The following is an 18,285-nucleotide window of genomic DNA, read 5'->3' on the forward strand; positions in this document are numbered from 1 at the left end:
GGGGGTGAGGGACCCTGGAATCCAGCCCTCCTTCCATGCCATTCCTCTCACGCCCTGGCCCCAGCAGGTGGCGCAGACCCTGCCCTGGCTGCCCTGCTCCCTTCCGCCGCTTTCCCTCCCGCTAAGCCTTAAGGCAGCTTCTGAGACAAGCGGGACCATCTGTGGTGTCCATGCCCTCAGGGCCCACTGAGCCGTGTCTGCCTCCCACGGCTCTGCCAGCCTCAGGCTTCACTCCAGCTTGGCCTCAATCACTGTGCACCACGCACTCACACTCACACTCACGTGCTCACATCCAGGCGCTCACACTCACGCTCACACACACACACACACACACACACACAAGCGCATGGGTGTGAGGGCACCTCGAGGTGCCCCGCCGAGAGGATCAAGTCAGGCGCTGGAGGGATGGTGGCTGCTTTGGGCGAGCACGGAGTTTATTCAAGGGTGGGGCGGGTGGGCGGGTGGCTCAGTAGCAGATGCCGTCCACCTCTGACAAGACCACAGACACGTTGACGTGGGTGGGTTTACCCGCCAGGCGGTTGATGGTCTTCTGTGTGAAGCTCAGGGGCAGGGCCTCGTGGCCCACCATGCAGGAGTAGCTGTCCCCGTTCTTCCACGCCTCGGTGTCCACGCGCAGCACGCTGGTCGTGGCGAACGTGGCGCTGCCCTGGCTGGCCTCGGGCAGGGGACTCCACGTCTGGTACTTCTCTCGGGGCAGCTCCTGGTTTTCGTGCAGCCACCGGACTAGCACGTTGCCGGGGTAGAAGCCCCGTACCACGCACGTCAGCGTCACCAGCTCGTTGAGGACCAGCTCCTCTGCGGGCGGCGGCAGCAGGTGGACCTGGGGTGGGAAGGTGTTCCCTGGGGGACAGAGGAGCCAGTCAGGGGTGTGGGCAGGGAGGAGAGAGCCCCTCTGCCCACTGGGTGCCCTGTGCCCAGTTTCCCTCTGTAGAATGTGAGTGGGGCGCCAGGGGTTGGGGCAGGCAGGCTTAGGCGTGCGCCTGGCCCACCATGGGATGCTGGGGCGCCCCTGGGGTGGGGCCCGGCCCACCTGAGGCTCTGGCGATGGTGGCGGAGAGCGGGCTCTTGGCCTCAGGGTGGGTGGCGGTGCAGGTGAACCTCTGCCCGCGGTTCCAGGGCTCGGCACAGCCTGGCAGGACACTGGACACGCTGTAGCAGCCACAGGCATCACTCTGCGGGGCCTCCTGGATGGCATCCTTCCCACCCGTGGGGTTCCAGGTGAAGCTGGCACCCTGGGGCTTTCTCAGGCCACTCAGCGTGCACGTGAGGTTGGCACTGGAGCCCAGGAGCAGGTCCTCGATGGCTGGCGGGCTCAGGGTCAGGCGGGGCTGGCAGTTCAAGCATGTGGGTGTCTTAACTGAGAGGGAGACAGAGCCCTCAGTGCCCCTGGGCCCACATCCCCTTCCGTCCTCCTGCTCCAGCCCCGCCCTCACCCTCTCCCAGCTCTGCGGGGGCTCCACCTGAGCCCACTGCTGTCTGAGGGGAGCCCTGGTGGGTGTGGTGGTGCCTCCACTCCGCCCTGGCCCGACCTCTGACCTTTGCAGGGCACGTCCTTGGTCTGGCTGGCGCTGGTGTGGTGCTGCACGTGGCACCTCTGGGTCGCGCCCTCTGGGCACTGGTCGGCTGGCAGGGTCAGCTGGCTGACCATGGTGTACAGGCCCCGGGAGGTGGGTGCGGGGAGAAAGTTCCGGATGGAGGTGCCCGGCCCGCTGCTGCCCCAGGTCACGTTCATGGGCGCCGATGGGAAGAAGTCCTGGACCAGGCAGCCGATGACCACGTGACCAGCTGAGTCGGTGCTCCTGAGGCTCAGTGGGAAGAGTGTGGGGCTGCTGGGGCTCACTGCAACACAGGACACGCTGTGAGACCCCGGACAGCCCCACGCAGATGAGACGATGCCCACCGCCCCTCTGCCCTGGGCAAACAGGCACAGAGAGGGCGAGTGACTGCCCGAAGGTCACTCAGCCCGAAGGCCAGGCATCGGGGTTGGGACTCGCTGCTGAGTCCAGCCACATTGTTTCTGGACACGCTGCTCCGGGCTCCGGCACGTGGACCGGGAAACGCTCTTTACACAGGCCACGTGCGAATGGAGCCACGTCATCCACATGGCTCTCCGTGGACCAGCTGAGTCAGTGGGCACCACTGGGGCCTCAGCTCCCTCTGTGCAGTGGGCATGGCCATGTCTCTCCCAGAGTTTTGGGGTCATGAAAGGTGAGCCCAGAGGGGGACACAGGTGAGCACCGAGGGGCCTGGTCCTACAGCTGACCTGCCCCGTGGGCCAGCCTTGCTGTGCTGGAGGGCACACGCAGAGGAGAGGGGCCTGGGCTTCCGTGGGCCACTGAGACTTCCCTGGTCAGAGTCCAGTCTAACCAGCCCCCTCTGCAAACCACCACAACCCCCAGCAAGCAGAGGCCCACCGCAGCCCCCAGCAAGCAGAGGCCCACCGCAGGGCGTACGAAGCTCTGGCGATTAGGGACTCAACCAAACCAGCTCTGTGAGGTGTCCCACCCAGACAGGCTGGGTACACAGGACACCACTGGTCTGTTTCTGATTCTCTCAGGGACATGGTGGGAGAAGAGAGGGCACAGGTACCTCTGATTGCATGGCCCTCATGTGCCCTTGGAAACACAGGGGGCAGCCCGGGTAGGGAACTGGCTCTGGAGGTGATCCATACAGAACCCACGTCTTCCCATTTGACAACTGGTAGCCGGCTCATCTCAGTCCCTCTCAGCCCCGCTCAGCCCAGTTCACTCAGCCCAGCTCAGCCCAATCCAGCCCAGCTCAGCCCCGCTCAGCCCAGTTCACTCAGCCCAGCTCAGCCCAATCCAGCCCAGCTCAGCCCAGCTCAGCCCAGTTCACTCAGCCCAGCTCAGCCCAATCCAGCCCAGCTCAGCCCAGCTCAGCCCAGCTCAGCCCAGTTCACTCAGCCCAGCTCAGCCCAGCTCAGCTCAGACCAGCTCAGCTTAGCCCAGTTCACTCAGCTCAGCTCAGTTCAGCTCAGCCCAGCTTAGCCCAGTTCACTCAGCCCAGCTCAGCCCAATCCAGCCCAGCTCAGCCCAGCTCAGACCAATCCATCCCAGCTCAGCCCAGCTCAGCTCAGCCCAGCTCAGCTCAGCTCAGCCCAGCCCAGCTCAGCCCAGTTCACTCAGCTCAACCCAGCTCAGCCCAGCTCAGCTCAGCTCAGCTCAGCCCAGCTCAGCCCAGCTCAGCCCAGCCCAGCCCAGCTCAGCCCAGTTCACTCAGCTCAGCCCAGCTCAACTCAGCTCAGCTCAGCCCAGCCCAGCTCAGCCCAGTTCACTCAGCTCAGCCCAGCCCAGCCCAGCTCAGCCCAGTTCACTCAGCTCAGCCCAGCCCAGCTCAGCCCAGCTCAGCCCAGCTCAGCCCAGCTTAGGCCAGCCCAGCCCAGCCCAGCTCAGCCCAGTTCACTCAGCTCAGCCCAGCCCAGCTCAGCCCAGTTCACTCAGCTCAGCCCAGCCCAGCTCAGCCCAGCTCAGCTCAGCCCAGCTCAGCCCAATCCATCCCAGCTCAGCCCAGCTCAGCCCAGCTCAGCTCAGCCCAGCTCAGCCCAATCCATCCCAGCTCAGCCCAGCTCAGCCCAGCTCAGCTCAGCCCAGTTCAGCCCAGCTCAGCCCAGCTCAGCTCAGCCCAGTTCAGCCCAGCTCAGCCCAGCTCAGCCCAGCTCAACCCAGTTCACTCAGCTCAGCCCAGCTCAGTTCAGCTCAGCCCAGTTTACTCAGCCCAGCCCAGTTCAGCCCAGCTCAGCCCAGCTCAGCTCAGTTCACTTAGCCCAGCCCAGTTCAGCCCAGCTCAGCCCAGTTCACTCAGCTCAGCCCAGCTCAGTTCAGCTCAGCCCAGTTTACTCAGCCCAGCCCAGTTCAGCCCAGCCCAGCTCAGCCCAGCTCAGCTCAGCTCAGCCCAGCCCAGCCCAGCTCAGCCCAGTTCACTCAGCTCAGCCCAGCTCAGCTCAGCCCAGCTCAGCCCAGCTCAGCTCAGCCCAGCTCAGCCCAATCCAGCCCAGCTCAGCCCAGCTCAGCCCAGTTCAGTCCAATCCAGCCCAGCTCAGCCCAGCTCAGCCCAGTTCAGCCCAATCCAGCCCAGTTCAGCCCAGCTCAGCCCAGCTCAGCCAAGTTCACTCAGCCCAGCTCAGCCAAGTTCACTCAGCCCAGCTCAGCCCAGCTCAGCCCAGCTCAGCTCAGCCCAGTTCAGCCCAGCTCAGCCCAGCTCAGCCCAGCTCAGGCCAGTTCACTCAGCTCAGCCCAGCTCAGCCCAGCTCAGCCCAGTTCACTCAGCTCAGCTCAGCTCACCCAGCTCAGCCCAGTTCAGCTCAGCTCAGCTCAGTCCAACTCAGTCCAACTCAGCCCAATCCAGCCCAGCTCAGCCCAGCCCAGCCCAGCCCAGCCCAGCTCAGCCCAGCTCAGCTCAATCCAGCCCAGCTCAGCCCAGCTCAGCTCAATCCAGCCCAGCTCAGCCCAGTTTAGCCCAACCCAGCCCAGCCCAGTTCACTCAGCCCAGCCCAGCCCAGCTCAGCTCAGCTCAGCCCAACTCAGCCCAGTTCAGCTCAGCCCAGCCCAGCTCAGCCCAGCTCAGTCCAGCCCAGTTCGGCTCAGCCCAGCTCAGCCTAGTTCAGCTCAGTCCAGCCCAGCTCAGCCCAGCTCAGTCCAGCCCAGTTCAGCCCAGCTCAGCCCAGTTCAGCTCAGTCCAGCTCAGCCCAGTTCAGCTCAGCCCAGCTCAGCTCAGCCCAGTTCAGCCCAGTTCAGCTCAGCCCAGTTCAGCTCAGCCCAGCCTAGCCGAGCCCAGCCCAGTTCACTCAGCCCACCCCAGTCCAGCCCAGGCCACAGTATCCCAGCTCATCCCTGTCCGGGTAGAGCATCCTGCCCTGGGTCCTCTTGGCTCTCAGTCCTGTTTGCTTTTTCTCTCTCCTCTGTCTTGGTGTCTGCTTTCCGCATCCCTGGTCCCAGGACGGCTCAGAGTGCCTGATGAGGAGGAGATGGGGCAGCATCCAGGACCCACCTGCTCGAGGCTGCTGGAGGGTCTGAGGCTGAGAGGCCAGGCCCCTGGCCAGCTGCCCTGCCCGAGGCTGTGTGGTGCAGAGACCCCTGCCCCTGCTGGCTCTCGCTCGCTCTGGGAAGGCTGATACTGAGGGGCAGTCTGGGGAGGGGCTTCAGACCGTGTCATCACCCTAGATGGGGTCACTCGCCACTTCCTGTCCCACCAGTCTCGGCTGCCCGTCTGCACGTCATGTCTGGTCTGTGGTCTGGCTGTGGCAAGGCCAGGTGTGTGTGGCCTGGGCTGTGACCCTCAGGAGCCTGGGCCTGGCGGTGGGTCCTGGCTCAGGTGGCTGCTCATGGGGCTGGGCCGGGGGCCGAGCTGCAGGGACGCAGAGGCTGAGGCAGTGCAGTGGGAGCCGAGGGACAGGCTGAGGTGGCCCCAGGCTGTGAGGGCCATGGGGCAGGGGTCCCGGGCACAGGGCTGACCCCCAGTGAGCAGGCCACAGGGTGGGCAAGAAGACTGTGAACATCTAGGGCCCAGCCTGAAGCCAGGGTGGGCATGAGGCCACCCCTGCAGGTTGGGGCAGCACGTGCTGCCTGGGCCCGCATCTGCCCATTTTCCCGTCCAGGGCTTTCCCACAGGCCCCAGGGGCCCCACCGGTGACCCCCACTCCCAGAAGGTGGCCCGGCCTGGACACACAAGGGCAGCTGGGCTTGGCTGGCGCCTGTGTTTACCTGTCAGTCATTACTTCACATGCAGAAGGTGCTGACTGTCCCCTCCAGGTCAGTGACACTGGCCCCAGGGAGGTCAGGTCCTCACAGGGATCAGGGGCCCAGGGCAGGCGGAGCCGGAGGCAGAGGGTGGACTGAGGCGGAGAGCCTGGGGCACCTCAGAGCCTCTGGGTATTCCTAGGACCCCAGGACTCCGGGGCGCCAGGCCGCCTGGGTTTTGTCCCAAAGCCGCCTGCACAGCCTCCGGCACCAGCGCTGTCTGCGTGGGGATGAGTGTCCAGCAGCTCCGCCTTCTTTCTTTGGTTGTTGATCCTCCCCCCAGGATATTTTTCCGTTGATTTTTAGGGAGAGTGGAAGAGAGAGGACAGACAGAGAGAAATACATCGATTGGTTGCCTCCTGCATGAGCCCCGACCAGGGAGAAGCCTGCAACTGAGGTACGTGCCCTTGACTGGAATCGAACCCAGGACCCTTTGGCCCACAGGCTGACACTCTATCCACTGAGCAAAATCAGCGAGACCCGGCTCGGCCTTCCTGCCTGCCCGGGAACCCCCAGGCCATGGGGTCCAAAGCCCGGCCCCAGGGATCAGGGGTACCAGCAAGGGATGCGTGATGGGGCCTCATGCCTGGCACAGTGCCTGGCATGGGCGAAACCAAGGAGGGCAGTGGGAGCAATGGGGGGACTCGGCCGGCTCACACAGGGATGGCACGGCCCCCCAGATGGGGGAGCAGACGGGCTTGTGACTTGGGGCAGAAGAGGAGGCGTCCACTGGGGCCTGAGACACCACCTTGACTAGTGATAACTGGTGGCGGCGGCAGCTGGCAGAGGCCCGAGTGGGAGTGTCGGGCTGCTCGAGGGGCCCGCTGGGAGGGGAGAGCGGGGACGGGTCCTCCTTGGGCTTCTTCTTTGGAAGGAGGGGGGCCTCTGTGTGTCCAAGCCTTGCCGGCTTGTGGGGCGTCCATGACAAAGGACCACGGGCTAAGTGGCTTCAAACAGAAATTCATTCTCAGTCTGGAGGCCAGGGCAGCGCGCTCTCCGGAGGCCCCACTCCCAGCCTCCGGGCTCCACGTGTCCCTCGGCTGGTGGACACAGTGCCCAGTCTCCTCTGTGTCTGCATCTCCTCTTCTCTCTCGTGACGATGCTTGTCAGCCAGCGGACTGGGGGCCACGGGAGGCTCTCATCTTAAGACCCTCAGCTTTAGTCACGTCTGCAAGGACCCTTTTTCCAGATGAGGCTCCAGGCACAGGTTCCAGGGGGATGTGGACCCAGTTTTGGGGTCACCCTTCAGGCCACTGTGGGGGTTAATAGGGGGAGGGGGTGGAGAGGGGGGCCTGGGAGGCAGCCTCTTGCTGCTGGGAGGCGGGTGGCAGGTCCCATGGCCCGGGGGTGGTCCTGTCCCCTCCCTGCCCTGCCATGCTCAGGCCCCAGGGGTTGGCCCCCAGGTGGGGTGGCCTGCAGGTGGGATGACCCGTACTCCTCCCCCCTGGGCTTGGCAGAGATGCAGTTCAATGTGTGAATCGAGCCCTTGTCCTTGCTCTGGGGACTGTGGGGTGTCTCATGATCTGGGGTGCAAGTCAGAGAGCAAGGACGCTGAGCTGGGCTGGGGGCTCCCAGGGCAGGAGACCAGGAGGAGGGCAGGAGGGCACCAGGCTCTGCTGGACAGGCCTGTGTAGGGGGCGGGGAGACCTTGCTCCCTGCGGCTGTGTGTGCATCTGTGTGTGAGAGTGTGTGTCCCCAAGTGTGTGACAGCGTGTGTCCCTGAGTGTGTCAGTGAGTGTGTGTCCCCGAGTGTGTGTCTGTGTGAGTGCACAGCAGTGCGGGCCGCAGCCTGAAGGCCCCTGCCCTCAGTGCCCTGTGCCCCGGTGCCCTATTTGGCGTGCCCCCAGCGTCTCTGGACAGGCCCAGAGTTCCCCGGTCATGGCCTCTCTACTCCAATGGGGTTGGGTGCCCAGGTCTGAGCCTGGCAGGCTGCGCGCTGGTGTTTCTATCCTCGTCCACATCGGCTGTGTGATGTGGGCCCCTCCCCCCCCTCCCCCACATGGAGCCAGGCTCTCTGAAGGGACATTGGGGGGCTGGAGTCTCCTGTCCAGGGGGCCTGGGCATTTGGATACTGGCAACACGGCCCCTGGGCCTGCAGAGTGGCCTTAACACTGTCCACACCACAGACGGGGTGAGACCCTGAGCAGACTCCCCCACCTCACCCCCACCCCCACCCCCACCCCCACCCCCACCCGGGTTCCTCCTATGGCACCTTTTCTAGTTACTGAACATGCTCTTCCTGTTTTTGGCCACTTGGTTTTTTCTTGCTGTGAGGGACCCACTGCTCACTGTCCTCTTATTGGCTCCCGAGCGCTCTTTGTATGTGAGAGAACCCTGCTCTTCATCATGTGTGTTCACGCATTCTCCTCCCATTTCCAGCGGCTGCACAGAGGCCCTCAGGGGCGGGTCCCCCAACCAGGGCAGCTGCCTCTTTACCTGGGGAAGCAGGGCCTGGTGCCCCCACGGCCCTTGGCCCTCCGGCCGTCTCTTGGGCTCACCTGGTTCCTTTTCCAGCAGGATGGCGGCCAGCCCCACCCAGCCCACCCAGCCACCCAGCCTGGCCCGGGGAGGACGGGGGCCAAGGACGGCCTGTGTGTGTGTGCTCAGCGGGTGGGTGGCTGGAGCGGTGACTGGGGGAGGCTGATCCTGGCCCCGCCTGGGGATTGGAAGCTGTGTCCCCGTGGCCGGCACTGACCACCGGAGTCGGGGTGCTGGCTTCGTGTCAGTGTGGGAAGGGGCAACGAGTCTGGGCCGCAGACCAGCAAGCGGGTATGATGGGGGCCAGGTGAGGTGTTTCTGGGGGCGTCGAAGGGCCCCTTGCAGCCCCAGAAGTGCCCTGTGCCCCTCGTCTGACCACCCCCATGGGACCACAGGCACCACCTCCAAAGCACACCCAGGGGACCTGGAATTTGTAAAAAAAGAACTTTACTAAGAAACCCAAAGGGTAGGAAACCGAACTGCCAAGCCAGAGTGGGAGGTGGGACGAGGCTGTGGTGGGTGGGGTTGGGGCTGCTGGATGGTGTGGCTGCTGTGTGGACGCCGTGGGACCCCTTCTCTGCCTGTGGGACCCCTTTTCCCACCAGTGAGGCCCTGCCCACAGCCCCACACAGTCTCGGAGCCTCTCCCAGAAGGGCTTCTCTGCCTCCACATCCGGCAGGGACAGGGGTAGGGTGGCGGCAGGAGGGTGAGCAGAGGGCCCAGGGCCCCAGGGGCAGAGCCCTCAGACTGGGAGGAAGGCCAGGGAGTGAGACCTGGGGCTGGACGTGGCTCTGGGTCCTCAGCTTGGCTCCGGACTCTGGGCGGTGGGCCAGGCCATGGCTCCAGGCCTCACTGTGGTCCAGGAGTTGTCCAGTAAGAATCGGAGCAGCCCTGACCTCGAGGGCTGGGGTCAAGCAGCCCTGGCCACTCTGGGGGCGGGCAGATGGGGTGGGACTGGGGCTGTGATTGGTGGCCCCCTGGGTGCCAGGGCCTTGGGCCTGAGCTGGAACCTTCCGGATGTCTGTGAGCTGTGGTTGGGTCCTGGTCCCTGGCCCCTTTGGAGGTGCATCAGCTCCCGTCAGCCTGGGGCAGAGCGGCCTCAAGGACGCTCAGGCCGGGGGAGGAAGGCAGCGAGGCCGGGGCTGCTGCTCCGCACCCAGGCCGCCGGCCGTGCGATGTCCTCGATGTTCTCGTAGTCGTGGGTGGCCTGGGGCGGCCCCGGCAGGACAGCACCCAGGACCCACTTCACCTGCAAGGAGGGCGCCTGTGAGGGCCTCCGCCCGACTCAGTCTAGTTTTTTTGTTTTTTTGTTAATCCTCAGCCGAGGATTTTTCCCATTGATTGTTAGGGAGAGTAGAAGGGAAGGGGAGAGACAGAGAGAAACATTGATGTGAGTCACATCGATTGGCTGTCTTCCGCATGCACCTCCACCAGGGCCGGGGAACTTGCAAACAAGGTATGTGCCCTTGACCGGAATCGAACCCGGGACCCTTTGGTCCACAGGCCGGCGTTCTACCCACTAAGAAACACTGGCCAGGGCTCTCTGTCCATCTTGCGGAGTCTCCCACCCCCTCCCCGCTCGGCCCTGGAAGGGGGGCAGGGTCCCACCTTGAAGAGGGTGACGGAGGCGCCATAGCTCACACTAAGCAGGAAGAGCGCGATGAAGACGAAGAGGCTGCTCCACAGTCCGTCCAGCTCCTCACCCTCGGCCGCCCCCACACACAGGTCCTGCAGGTCCAGCTCTGCGGGTGCAGGTCAGTGAGCCCCCAGCCTGGGTGTGGGGGTCAGTGAGCCCCCAGCCTGGGTGTGGGGGTCAGTGAGCCCCCAGCCTGGGTGTGGGGGTCAGTGAGCCCCCAGCCTGGGTGTGGGGGGTCAGTGAGCCCCCAGCCTGGGTGTGGGGGTCAGTGAGCCCCCAGCCTGGGTGTGGGGGTCAGTCAGCCCCCAGCCTGGGTGTGGGGGGTCAGTCAGCCCTCCAGCCTAGTGTGGGGGGTCAGTCAGCCCCAGCCTGGGTGTGGGGTCAGTCAGCCCCAGCCTGGTGTGGGGGGTCAGTCATCCCCCAGCCTGGGTGTGGGGAGTCAGTAAGCCTCCAGCCTGGGTGTGGGGGGTCAGTCAGCCCCACCTCAGTGTGGGGGGTCAGTCAGCCCCCAGCCTCAGTGTGGGCAGCACAGGGCCCTGCAGCCTGGTCCCTGATGCCTGGGGCTCAGGCAGTCCCTGTCCAGCCCCGTGGCCTCTTCCCGGAGCAGCCGGCCCAGCAGGAGGGCTGGGGTCTGAGACTGCCTGGCCTGGCCCAGGGTGGCTGCTGGGAGGGCTGCAGCCCGCTGCCTGCTGCCCCCACTCCAGTGGCGCCTTTTCTCTCCCTCCATCCCTCAGGCTGCCATCCGGACCCTGGTCTCCCCAGCCAGGCCTGTGGCCCTCACCGCAGCTCCTGCTCTGCCCAGCCCCTACCCGGGAGGACGGCGCCCACCCCGCCCCGTGCTCGCTCAGCTTCTCGCTTGCGGCCCGGAGACCCCTCTAAACTGTGCACAGCGGCTGCCCTGAGCCCTCAGGGGGACCTGAGCCCCTCAGCCTGGGCCATCGCTCCAAGGGGCCTGGCCATGCGGGGCCCGAGCTGCCCCTGGCCCTGTGCTGGTCCCGTCGCTGTCCCTTGGCCTCCTGCTTCGAGGACTGAGGCGTGCCTGCGTACAGGAGCCAGGCTCATGGGCAGTGCACCAGCCGGTCCCTCTGGGCGGTGCCCTCAGGGTGTGGGCTGGCATTCCCATGAGAAATGCTCCCGAATGCTGGGGTGTGTGTGTGCGCGCGCGCGTGTGTGCACATGTGTGTGTGTGCACATGTGTGTGTGTGCATGCATGTGCGCGTGTGTGCACAGGATGGATTGGGGGTCTACGCTGTTGGATGTGCACACGAGCTTGGAGTGGGGGAGGGCTTGGTCCCTGACTCTGATCCCTGCAGCCTCCAGGCCCCAGACACAGGGCCAGCAGCCTGCTCTGCGGTGTGTGTGTGTCCATGTGTGTCAGTGCAACCATGTGTGTGTCCACATGTGTCTCTCCCTGTGTTAGTATGTCAGTGTGTGTCTTTGCATTGTGTCTATGTGTATCTGTGTGTGTAGCTGTCTGTTTCTGTGTGTGTTGTGTGTGTGTGTGTCCATGTATATATGTCTCTGTGTCTGTGCCCTGTTCATCAGTGTGTGTGTCTGTTCCATGTATGTGTCTGTCCTCTGTGGACGCAGCTGGCAGGGAGGGTTTGGGGGGAGGCCTGCTGGGCTCCCAACCAGAGAGGGGGGGGTTTTCTCCATGCCCGTGTTGGGTCCTGTGGCCCAGGCATGATGGGGAGCAAGGGTTCGGGGTGGCCTGGGTAAGAGATAGATCAAGGGAGGCTGCCTAGGTGGGCATGGGCAATGTGTTTGCCCACATGGGGCACCGAGGTTGGTGGTGGGTTGTGCTGTTGGGTCACTGCAGAGTGTGTGGGGGCAGGGCCAGCATGGCAGGCATGACTGCGTGTGAGGCCCATGGGGGCATGCTTGCGAGCTTGTGAGGGCCGGCCTTTCCCGGGACAGCCTGGGTGGAGTGAGGTGAGGGTCAGGGTGGGGTGGGCTCAGGGTTGGGACCTGTCCCTGCCCATGTTTCTGGGGACGCCAGCTGTGGGGCTGACGGGGGCTGTCTGGCTCCCTGCTTGAGGGCGTCTGTGTGGGCATCGCACTCAGCCCGTCTCTCCACCCAGAAGGGTCTGCGTGTGCAGCTGCACCTGGGGGAGCTTGTCTGTGTCCAGAGGGGCCAGCAGGAGCCTGGGGTGGAGACCAAGGCCTCCAGGGCCTCCGGAGAGGCAGGGGCTGTGGGCTGAGCTGGGGTCCCCATGGTCCTCCCCTGGCCTGCCCTCTGGTTCCCAGGGCTCCTTGGAGTGGGCAGGATGCATGGGGGCTTGGCAGGAGGATGGTGGACAGAGCCCCGCTCAGCCCCGTCCAACCCTCCTGTCCCCTCTCGGAAGTCCTTTCCTCTTTGCCAGACACCCCAGCCTCCCAGTCCTACCCCCAAGAACTGGTGCACCAGGCTCTGAGCAGGCACTGAGTTTATTGACAACAGGGGCAGGGCCGGCAGGCCCTCCCCCGTCCCAGTGAGAGCCCTGGACGGGAGGAGGCAGGCGCTAGTTACCAGGGTCTCTGGACACTGATCGCTCGAGGGTCCGGGAGCTGGGCAGAGCCTCATGGGTCACTCGGCAGGTGAACCTGCTCCTCTTCTCCCAGTCGGCCCGGCGGACCTCCAGGCGGCTGAAGACGAAGAAGGCGGGGCTGGCGCCCGGGTCCCTGAGGGGCTGCGTGGTGGCGTACTGGTGGCTGGGGACCAGGGCGCCGTCCCGCAGCCACTGCACCGAGATGTCCGCGGGGAAGAAGTTCTGGACCAGGCAGGTGAGGGTGACCTGGGCCCCCTGCTCCTTCTCAGGCGGCGGGAACACGAAGACCTCGGGGGCAGCGCGCTTGCCTGTGGACGGGCGTGGGGTCAGCCGGCTCCGGCTCCAGGGGCGCCCGCCCGCCTCCCCTCGGCCCGGCCGCTCACCGGGGGCCTTGGCGATGGTGCGCACGATGGCGTGGGGCAGGTCCGGGTGGGTCAGCCTGCACTTGTAGGTCTCGCCCTCGATCCAGTCGCCGGCGTCCACGGGCAGGGTGGACGTGATGGAGTAAGTCATGTTGAAGTGGCGCTTGCTGCTGTGGGTGGCCCCGGTCAGGGGGGCCCCGCTCTCCCGGGACCACTGCAGGCTCACTCCCTCCAGGCTGGCCAGGTCCACCGCCAGGCAGGCCACCTTGGGCGACTTGTGGACGTGCAGGTCCAGGGGGCTGGGCGGGATCAGGTAGACGCTCACTCCGCGGGGCTCGGACTCTGGAGGGTGCGGAGGGGCTGCGTGAGGCTGCGTCCGGCCCCTGCCGGCCCCGAGAGGCGGGTGTGGGTGCGGGGAGGGCTGTACCTGGGCAGGTGCGGGCTTGGGCCTTAACGGTGCAGCCGTGCAGGCTGACCTGGCAGGTGTAGGTTCTCTGGGACACCCACTCCCCCTGGCTGATGTTGAGCCGGCTGGAGGTGGAGGCCAGCGCGCCCTCCTGCCGAGGGGGGTCGGTGGTCGGGAACAGGTTCTCGCCCCTCTGATTGTCCACCAGCCAGGTGACCTCCAGGTCGCCCGGGGTGAAGTCGGTGATGAGGCACAGCAGCTGGATGGTGGCGTGGGTGTCGCCGCTGGGGTCGCAGGACGAGTGGTAGAGCCTCACCGTGGGCTGGGTGACGTTCGTGGCGCACGCTGGGGACAGAGGTGGCGGGCCCCACGGAGGCCTCTCTGAGCCTCTGAGCCCCCCTCCGCCGCCCGCCTGCCCGGCCTGCTCCTCGCCCGCTGGCCTGGGCCTACCTTTGGGCTTGCTGACGATTGTGGACCCGGCGTGCCTCACGCTGCAGGTGAACGTCTGTTCGGCCCATTGGCTAGAGGCGGTCATGTGGCTGATGGTGGTGTAGAGGCCGGAGTTCAAGGTGAAGACGGCGGGGAGGGTCACGACGCTTGTATTCAGGGACCCCGTGTCCCAGGTCACGGTCACGGTCACAGGCTCCGGGATGTAGTCCTTGACCAGGCAACCCAACGTCACAGAGGCGGCCCCCCCGGCGGTGCCTCTGGAGCAGGGGGCCAAGGGGAAGACGTCTGGGTGCCGCATGGAGACTGCAGGATGGAACGGGGTCCCGTCAGTGCTGGCGCCTTGGCCTTGGGCAGCCTCTCCCAGGGCCCCGGGAGTCTGGGAGGGAGCCTGGGCCCTCCTTCCAGCCTGGGGCACGGAGCAGCCCTGGCTCGTTTGGGGCTCATCCCTGGTTCCTCCCAGACCCTGTGACAAAGCCTGTGCTGCCCGAAGCTGCTGCTGTCCCCGCCTCTGGTCGGACCCTTGGGCCTTGAGTAGCAGTACACACCACCCGCCCATGGGGGAGCTCTCCGCTCCTCAAGCAGCAGAGGCTCAGTGCCATCGCCCCCCCACTATGGAGCAGGGACCCCGAGACCCCAGGGATCAGCAAGATGTCTCCTCTACCCCACCCTCAGGCCCCCCCTTAGGCCTGGGGTCCAGAGGCCCCCAACCCATAGGAATCATGAGTGTGGCCCATCCCACCCCCACCTCCTGCTCACTGGGCTGGACGCTCTGCAGCTGAGGGTCCCCCTTCACCCCACCTCTCTGACCAGCCAGGCTTCCCTGCTGACCGCCCGAGGGAGCTCACTTCAGGCCCACCACCAGCAGTGACCCTGCCTGCCGTCCCCTGGCCTGGGAACCCCAGACCTCAGCCCATCGAACCCGGGCCTATCTCTGTGCAGCCAATCCAGCTCAGCCCCAGTCCAGCTCAGCTCCAGAGAGCCCACCTGGGTCCATCTTGGCCCAAATCAACCCAGGATAGACATTTCAAGCCATGAAACTAATCTTATCTCTGTCTACAAAGTCAAACCTAATGCATTCTACCTCATCCATCTCCACCGGCCAGCCGAGGACAACCTTTCTCACGGATGGGGTACATTTAGCACAACTGAGCCAAGTCAGGAGGATCTCAGAAAACAGCACTACTCTGTAGGACCAGGCAGAGCCCAGCCCAGGCCAGCTCAGCTCAGCTCAGCCCAGCCCAGCTCAGCTCAGCCCAGCTCAGCCCAGCCCAGCCCAGCTCAGCTCACCAGCCCAGCTCAGCCCAGCCCAGCCCAGCTCAGCTCACCAGCCCAGACCAGCCCAGCCCAGCCCAGCTCAGCCCAGCTCAGCCCAGCTCAGCCCAGCCCAGCTCAGCCCAGCTCAGCCCAGATCAGCCCAGCTCAGCCCAGCCCAGCTCAGCCCAGCTCAGCCCAGATCAGCCCAGCCCAGCTCAGCCCAGCTCAGCCCAGATCAGCCCAGCCCAGCTCAGCCCAGCTCAGCCCAGCTCAGCCCAGCTCAGCCCAGCCCAGCTCAGCCCAGCTCAGCCCAGCCCAGCTCAGCCCAGCTCAGCCCAGATCAGCCCAGCCCAGCTCAGCCCAGCTCAGCCCAGATCAGCCCAGCCCAGCTCAGCCCAGCTCAGCCCAGCTCAGCCCAGCTCAGCCCAGCCCAGCTCAGCCCAGCCCAGCGCAGCCCAGCTCAGCCCAGATCAGCCCAGCCCAGCTCAGCCCAGCTCAGCCCAGCTCAGCCCAGCTCAGCCCAGCCCAGTTCAGCCCAGCTCAGCCCAGATCAGCCCAGCTCAGCCCAGCCCAGCTCAGCCCAGCCCAGCCCAGCTCAGCCCAGCTCAGCCCAGCTCAGCCCAGCCCAGCCCAGCCCAGCTCAGCCCAGATCAGCCCAGCTCAGCCCAGCTCAGCTCAGCTCAGCTCAGCCCATCTCAGATCAGCCCATATCAGCCCAGCTCAGCCCAGCTCAGCTCAGCCCAGCTCAGCCCAGCTCAGCTAAGCCCAGCTCAGCCCAGCTTAGCTCAGCCCAGTTCAGCCCAGCTCAGCCCAGCTCAGCTAAGCCCAGCTCAGCCCAGCTTAGCTCAGCCCAGTTCAGCCCAGCTCAGCCCAGCTCAGCTAAGCCCAGCTCAGCCCAGCTTAGCTCAGCCCAGTTCAGCCCAGATCAGCTCAGCTCAGCTCAGCCCAGCTCAGCTCAGCCCAGCTCAGCCCATCTCAGATCAGCCCATATCAGCCCAGCTCAGCCCAGCTCAGCCCAGCCCAGCTCAGCCCAGCTCAGCTCAGCTCAGCCCAGCTCAGCTCAGCCCAGCTCAGCCCATCTCAGATCAGCCCATATCAGCCCAGCTCAGCCCATCTCAGATCAGCCCATATCAGCCCAGCTCAGCCCAGCTCAGCTCAGCTCAGCCCAGCTCAGCTCAGCCCAGCTCAGCCCATCTCAGATCAGCCCATATCAGCCCAGCTCAGCCCAGCTCAGCCCAGCCCAGCTCAGCCCAGCTCAGCTCAGCCCAGCTCAGCCCAGCTCAGCTCAGCTCAGCTCAGCTCAGCCCAGCTCAGCTCAGCTCAGCCCAGCTCAGCTCAGCCCAGATCAGCCCAGCCCAGCTCAGCCCAGCTCAGCTCAGCCCAGCTCAACCCAGTTCAGCTCAGCTCAGCCCAGATCAGCCCAGCTTAGCTCAGCCCAGCTCAGCCCAGCTCTGCTCAGCCCAGTTCAGCTCAGCTCAGCTCAGCTCAGCCCAGCTCAACCCAGTTCAGCTCAGCCCAGCTCAGCTCAGCCCAGCTCAGTTCAGCCCAGCTCAGCCCAGCTCAGCTCAGCCCAGCTCAGTTCAGCCCAGCTCAGCCCAGTTCACTCAGCCCATCCCATCCCATGAGGGTGGTGGGCCCAGCTCAGCCCAGTTCAGCTTGGCTCAGCTAAAGCTCAAGCTCAGCAGGGAGCAGCCCAGTCCAGCCCAGCTTAGTCCAGCCCAGCTCAACCCAGCATGGCCAAGCACAGCCCAGATTGACCAACCTGGCCCAGCTGAGCCGAGGATACCCCATCTCCCTTTAAACAACTCTGTCCACTTCAGCCACCTTTGGCCCAGCCCACCCCAGCGCAGACCCCTTATTCAGCCCAGCCCAGGCCGGAGGCTGTGCCCCAGGCAGGCCTGCTGTGTCCCCTGGCCCTGGGCTGGGGGCTGTCCTCCTGGCTGATCTCCGCGCAGCCCACTGCCCGTACCCTCTGCATGTTCCCTGCCCTGGGCCTGGGCCCTGCCCAGCCTGTTCCACGGAGGCTCTTGGCTTCCTGTCTCCTCCAGGTTGGCTCTGGTCTTGGTCCTGCTTCCCTGTGTCACCATTCAGGGGAGGGACAGCTGAGCAGTAAGCAGTGACCAGGAGGCCAGGGCCAGGCTGGGTGGGCATCCAGGTGTCCTCTTCTGCGCAGTAGCCTGGGCGGCCTGTCCCTCACTGCTGCCCGGACCAGCCCCAGAGCAGAGGTACCTGGAATGCTGGGGCCTTGGTCAGGTGCCTGGCTGGCGAGGTGACTGGTGTGGCGATGGCGTGGCCCATCCCCACCACCCGTGGCTCCTGGGAAAGGCTCCCAGGCCGGAGAGCTCAATCTTTAGAAAGCATTGTTGGTATTTTTATGTCCAGACAATGGGCTGGGGGGAGGGGAGCTCTGCCTCATCGCTCTGGGCTAAAAATGGAATGGGAACCCCCGGCCGCAGCCCTTCTCTGTTCTTGGGAAGTGGATGGAGCACCTGCCGGCAAGGCCCCCACACAGGTGCTCTCCTGCCTGCGCCTCGTCCCCTCCACTGCCTTCGCGGCCTGCTCCCTGGGCTCTGTCAGCACACGCAGGGTCACCGGCTGCCCTGAGGCGGGAGCGGCACCAGGCCACCCGCGCAGCCTGCTCCCTGGGAGGGAAGGGCTGTGAGTGTTTGTGCTGAGAGTGGAGGCCTGGTGGGCCACACATCGACATGCGGACAGGGCCTCCTGCCGGCACGCTGCCCGCCGTCATGGGTCTCGCCCCTGGAGGAGCGGGCTCCCGGGGGTGCGTGTGCAGGTCACAGGCTGCTCAGGACAGGGAGCCCCTGGCTCTCCCTGGGCCCTGGCACATGCTGGCGGGTGACCATCACCCATGAGCTGCTCCCATGCCATGTCCTGGAGCTGGAGTCCCTGTCTGGGCTGTGACCGGTGGTCTGGCCCGTGGGGGCCGGAGGGGCCTGGGGGGAGGCTGGTGGTGACCCCTCCAGCTGCTGAAGCCTGGAGGCACCGTGCCACCTCCCTTCCGTGCATGGCCACCAAGGGTGTGGGGCAGAGGGATGGCCTGGAGGTGCCCACAGCATCGACTCTGTTTTGCTGGGGCGGCCGGCCCATCGTCGACGCTCTGGTGTGTGTGTGCCTCATGCCGTGGACGTGTCCCACAGGCCTCTGTGTCCTCAGAACCCCCTGAAGGCCCCCCTCCAACCCAAGGGAACCTGGCAGTCCAGCTGGTCAGTGTGGGGTGCAGAGGCTGGGCCAGTTGTCCCCATGCAAGAGGCTGTGTGCAGGTGGCTCTGTCAGGCCCCGTGGCCTGGGGAGACCCCAAAAGGGCTGCTGCATGGAAGGCTGGGCAGGGGGCTGGGGGGCTGACAGGTGCACAGGGCAGGACACAGCAGGAGCCGCG

The 18,285-nt window shown here is 65.5% G+C and overlaps 2 gene segments (V, D, J or C); both read right to left on the reverse strand.

The window, feature by feature from the left end:
* Positions 1-454: 454 nt before the first annotated feature.
* LOC118678964 lies at positions 455-12,164 on the reverse strand. The segment is given in 6 exon segments: positions 455-861; positions 1,052-1,378; positions 1,558-1,933; positions 9,412-9,504; positions 9,864-9,997; positions 11,969-12,164. Coding segments are annotated over 6 exon segments (1,521 nt in total).
* A 228-nt stretch (positions 12,165-12,392) lies between these two features.
* LOC118678965 lies at positions 12,393-13,935 on the reverse strand. The segment is given in 4 exon segments: positions 12,393-12,727; positions 12,803-13,123; positions 13,209-13,586; positions 13,638-13,935. Coding segments are annotated over 4 exon segments (1,332 nt in total).
* Positions 13,936-18,285: the final 4,350 nt, after the last annotated feature.

Source organism: Myotis myotis, unplaced genomic scaffold (genome assembly GCF_014108235.1).
Source record: "Myotis myotis isolate mMyoMyo1 unplaced genomic scaffold, mMyoMyo1.p scaffold_m19_p_21, whole genome shotgun sequence".
In the NCBI taxonomy this organism is placed as follows: Eukaryota; Metazoa; Chordata; class Mammalia; order Chiroptera; family Vespertilionidae; genus Myotis; species Myotis myotis.